Source organism: Nothobranchius furzeri, chromosome 16, assembly GCF_043380555.1.
Source record: "Nothobranchius furzeri strain GRZ-AD chromosome 16, NfurGRZ-RIMD1, whole genome shotgun sequence".
NCBI classification, from domain to species: Eukaryota; Metazoa; Chordata; class Actinopteri; order Cyprinodontiformes; family Nothobranchiidae; genus Nothobranchius; species Nothobranchius furzeri.
The window spans coordinates 20905643-20911010 of record NC_091756.1 but is presented as its reverse complement, the minus strand read 5'-3'; the positions used below and the strand labels follow the sequence as shown (position 1 = coordinate 20911010).

The following is a 5368-nucleotide window of genomic DNA, read 5'->3' as shown; positions in this document are numbered from 1 at the left end:
TTCACTAAATGGGATGGGTAACTGGGTGATGAAGAAACCAGCAACAACGGTCTAAGTGAGTAAGTTAGCAGGTAAATAAAATGTTTAAGACAACGTTAGCTTGATATGTTAGCTTCCATTTGATGTTAACATGGTGCGATTGCTTTCTCCTCGGAACGCAGAAATTCCGACTTGAAGAAAGCAAACGCGCTCTGAAGCTTGGTTTAACTTCGCTAAACACGATGGGCTACTGGGTGACGATGAAACCAGCAACAACGGTCTGAGTATGAAGCATCTTAATCTACTCCAGCAGCAAAACAAACTTTAAGATAGCGTTAGCATGATAGTTTATTTTTTATTTACATAGCTAATGGTGCGTTTGCTTTCTCCTCGCAAATTCCAACTGAGTAGGAAAAATATACAGTATGAAAAAGAATGGCATGTGGCTCAGACAGGGGATAACTCCATTTCTCTGGCTGCCATCAGGTAACAGAAATGATGTATGTGTGACTTTAACCAAGAAACACACATCTGAAAAATCTCATTGATGACTGATAATAGGAAACTAATCGATCAGGCCTGTGACGTACACGCCCCTTACCACCATCTTAGATGGTGAACAGAGAATAGAGGAGAACACTGTATTATATTGTTTTTGGATTTTTAGATACAAATGTAGAAAATGTAGAAGACTGGACGTGTACTCTCCCCAGGAAGATGCTAGGGACTGATATTTAGCGAAAGTGGCCACCAAAACAAAAATGGATGCGTATGACCTGAGGGCTAACTGTTGAAGAGCTGACACAGGACTCATACCAACTTCTCTGGAAGTCGTTGTCTGGTTTATGGAATAAACAATTACACAGTTTTGGAACCACAGACCACTGAAAGCTGACAAACACTTCTCCAGCAACTCGGTGGAGGATTTGATCTCATTTCAACCAGAGGACTAAATGAACACAGCTGTCTCAGCGAAGGTGAGACAACAAACAGTAAACTTGTTTGTAGTGTATCACCATAGAAACCATGATGATGGTTTGCTTGTCTCCTATGGACGTTAAAGTTTTATAACAATGAATTCTCTGTGCATTACGTTTTGGAGCAATAGTGTTTTTAAATGTGTCTGTCTAGTCCTTTCATTTGACCTCAGTTTCAGTTCAATGTCGTTTATTGATGAAGCGCCATTTCACAGCAAACGTCGTCTGAAGGCACTTGGCAAAGAATACATTCCAACTGAACCTACTTATCAGGGTTCTTCCCCATGTGAGGTTTTCAAAGATATTATGATCCACTAATAACAGTCGAGAGGGCCTCTGCTACCCACAATGCACTGCACCTTTGTCCGTGTGACGACAAAGACTGATAAATGTTACCAAGTCCTAACTTCACTGAACACAATTCTAAAACATCTTTTACAAAAACTGAAACTAAATTGGTCTTTGTTGTTGAAGATCTGAAGCCAGATGTCCTTTGTCAGTCCCTGTCCTCTAGGTGTTCGTTATGAAGTGGTGCGAACACATCATTAACTCCCGGAGTAACGTGACCCAGGGTCAGAGGTCAACTGACAGAGCTGACGGTGATGTCAAGTGGTTCACCGTGCAGTGAGTCCCATCTGGTCTTTGGTAAAGATCAGACAATCTGTCGCCACATCCGTCTCTCTCTCTCTCTCTCTCTCTCTCTCTCTCTCTCTCTCTCTCACACACACACACACACACACACACACACACACTTGAATGTTGTATCTAAGCTGTCAAATCTACATGAAATCATGATGGAGGAAGTGAACCCCCCTCCTTTCTCCTGCTCAGCACTTGTCACAGATACAATCAGAAGGTGCTTCATCATTATTTCTGATCGATCAAACAGCTGGCTCAGCATGGTGCTGATTGTAGAGTAACAATTTGGAATGTGATGTAAAGTTCTCATCATCAAGTCAACTTTATAATAATAATATTGTTTTAACAAAAACCAAACATTTAGGCATGAACGGGGTCTAAAGGTTACTGTTAGAAACTCTGTAAACTCTAATTTAGATCAATTTAGACCTCATTAAAAATGAGGGCGAAGCGGTCCCCCAAAGTCCCTTTTAAGGTACCATGTGTCGTTTCCTGAGCACACAAGACTGATGTTCCCATCAAAAGGGTCTCAGACACCTGACATGGGGTTTCTCTACCCATGCTTTTATTTTGAAAGGCTACATTAGTAAATAGTAATTAGACATGAATTAAAAACTGTTACTTTGTGGGATCCGAAATATTTATTTTAAATGCCGTTATTTGAAAATCTTTGTTTTTAATTTAGCACGTGACTGTCCTCTTTCAGAAGTGTTCTTGAGTCTGTGCGCTGCCATCCGTAGAAAAACTTTGTCAAACCGACCCAAGAAAATAAACCCTGGTTCTGGTTCCTGGGCGCCTTCGTGTGCGCGTGGAACAGGCTAGAAGAGATCCACATGACAACAGTAACATCTGGCTGCAGCTCCGGAGATGATTACTCTGCTGTCACAGAACCCATTTCTACTGTACACACACACACACACACACACACACACACACACACACACACACACACACACACACACACACACACACACACACACACACACACACACACACAGATTGGCAAAGCCAGATGGCAGGGACTGTCACCTAAACCCCAAATAAAATAACAGCGACTGTGTTGGAGCGCGTTTCTCTGGAAGGAAGTCTGGCCGAACTGTTATTAAATACATAAATTAATTTACAAATTAATTAAACGACAGAAAAGTGACGTAATCTAATGGTTTCAGTTTAATAAATTTAATTTATGTTTAAAATGGTAAAAATGTCACAAATGGAATATGAAATAACTAAAGACATAAATTAAATGCAGCTGATCTCCGAACACCTGGTAGAAGATTCAGTGGGTCTACTCAGATAAATACTTTGCGTAACATGCGTGCGTACCTGTACCAGTTCAGACCCCGTGCGTAATGCCGATCAAAGAAGTGCGGCTCGGACCCCAGGGCTCGGATGTCCGGATGGAGTCTCAGGAACTCCAACAGAGCCCTGGTGCCCCCCTTTTTCACCCCAATAATCAGCGCCTGGGGCAGCTTCCGCGTGGCCGTCCAGGCCTTCCCAGAGCTATTCTCCAGGCTGGGGTAGCCGCTGCCGAGCGCGCCCTCTCCCACTGGGTCCGTTCCGTTCCTCCCGTAGGGCCATCCCGACCCCGTGACCAGAAAGTCGCGTGGAGAGGCCTTGGCCTCAGAGTTCTCTGTGAGCTCAGACTCGCAGCATCCGGTGAGGAGGTAGACCAGCGAAAAGCAGATGATGCTCAGAGAGGAAGCGATGGTGAGGCGGTGGAAGAGCCGGCGCAGGTCGGCACCGGGCGGGTGGAGGTGGTGGTGGCTGAAGAGTTTGTGGTGACGAGGGTGAAAAGCTGCCATCCCTCCGTCGCTGCCATCCTACCACCGCACCAGCTCACACCACGGTAACATCCCTCTAACTTTTCTTGGAGAGAAGTGCGCTCCGCCGCGTTGCGCCTACATGCTGTGCGTCAGGAGCGCACGGTAAGCCCCCACCTGCCGTAAAGAAGCCCACCACGGAGAAGCAAGGTTCTGCGTGACAGTCAGGACGCGGGACTACTTAGTCTCCTCGGTGAGGGAGATGAATGAAGCGCTTCACCGGATTACTGCCTCTCCAGCTCATCATCCAGGGATCTGTCTCCCTCCTCTCCCCACTCTCCCTCCCCACCCCTCATACACTTGATTGGGGGTCATGGCCTGAGGTGTGTTTAATTCCACTATTATTTATCAGAGGGGCCTTTCTTAGAAGGAATTACCCGGAGCATGGTTTCATCAGTGTCCAGTCAGATAGGTGGAATCATCTGGAACTTCCTACAACAACATTTATCAAGTCACACAAACACCTGAATGTGCCATTTAAGTAAGCCCTGGTTCGGTTTGGGATCAACACGTTCATGCACTCTGAGACTGTAACTGGCTTAGTAACCAGTCAGCATTAGGCTGTGGGCACACCTGCTAGCTGCTAATCCTGACCTGAACTACCCTAGCATGGTGCCAGATTAGTGAACAGCTTCAGTTTGGTTAAACAGAGATTGGTTCCAATCGGTCTGATAAGCTAACTACTAGAAAAAAATTGGGCCAGAAAGCATCTCTAAAGAACTGCAGACAGTAAAACACTAAACATTAATAAACTTGGTGAGAAAAAAACATGACTGTCATGACTCCCAGGCTTACTCCTTCCTCTGCCTCTGCTGCCTCCTCTATCAAGCCCTCAGCCATTTAATTAGCATCACCTGCACCTTGTCATTAGCTCATCTCACACACCTGCTCTCCTGCTATATATTCACCAGCCAGCCACCAGTTCCCTGCCAGATTATTGAACGCTCTTTGCCAGTAGATCGTCCAGCCTTTCACCTTGTCTGATCACCGCCTCTGTTCCTCGTATTCACGCCTGACCCCTGCCTAGGACTCTGCCTGCCATCTCGACCCTCGCCTGTCTTTGACCCCTTCTCTAGCCTGCTCCATTAACCTGCTTCGCCTCGTTCTGGTTTTTGACCCACGCCTCCTCTCCGACTCTGTCTCCAGCCTCGCCCTCCTCGGGTAACGCCATGTCTAATAAAGACTTTTAAAGGAGCTTTACTGTGTTTGGTGTCATCACGGGTCCTCCAAGTTCTGGTCGTGACAATGACGGAACATTTCTGTTGCATTTACTAAATTATTTCATGTATTAATAAAATTAGAATATAAACCATAAATGTGAATAAAACACCAATAAAAAGTCATCATATAAAAGGACTTTAGATTGTTTTTACCCTGAAACCTTTTGAGCTTTTTCATGAACATGCCATCCGAACATGTCTGAACTTGAATAATTTTGATATTTTTTTGTTCCTTTTTTAAACATCTTTTTAAAATAGTTTAACGAATAGAATTAAATCTATGTTACCCAACAATAAAAGCACCCAAACTAAAGAGGGATGACAGACTTTTAGATCCTGACAATCTGACTGCTTTTTCACAATGAAACAAACGGTCTTGTCTTAAATTAGACAGAGCAAAAGGGAAACCAACTCTGAGATTTTAAACCGTTATATTGATTGTTGCTCTCCTTGAGCCCTCCTCAAGCTCCTGATGAACACGTGTTTTCCTCCCACCTAAAAAATATTCAAATTAAAACAGCAATGGATGATGAGAGCAGAGTCATAATTCCATTCTGGGAGCATTGGAAATGCTTTGATTGGGACTGTGATCGGTTCCTTTAGATGAGATCAGGACATTGGATCTGATTCATATCTGTTTTATCGCTTTTAATTCACTCAGTTTCCATATCCAGGGGTTGTTCCACAAGAATTGTTCATATTTCCAGCCAGAGCTGGTCCAGTAGCTTCA

The 5368-nt window shown here is 44.3% G+C and overlaps 1 protein-coding gene across 2 annotated transcripts in view; it reads right to left on the bottom strand.

Annotated features, from left to right (window-relative positions):
• Nucleotides 1–3719, bottom strand: part of hs3st3l (heparan sulfate (glucosamine) 3-O-sulfotransferase 3-like) — a 23053-nt gene extending 19334 nt beyond the window's left edge. The window contains exon 1 of one of the 2 annotated variants that reach the window (XR_011516821.1): nt 2922–3719. Coding sequence is in view for 1 of the 2 variants with exons in the window: in XM_015962015.3 (XP_015817501.1) it covers nt 2922–3400 (479 nt within the window). In the remaining variant the exon portion in view is untranslated. The remainder of the gene's footprint in view (nt 1–2921) is intronic. The other variant, XM_015962015.3, reaches the window with a different exon arrangement.
• Nucleotides 3720–5368: the final 1649 nt, after the last annotated feature.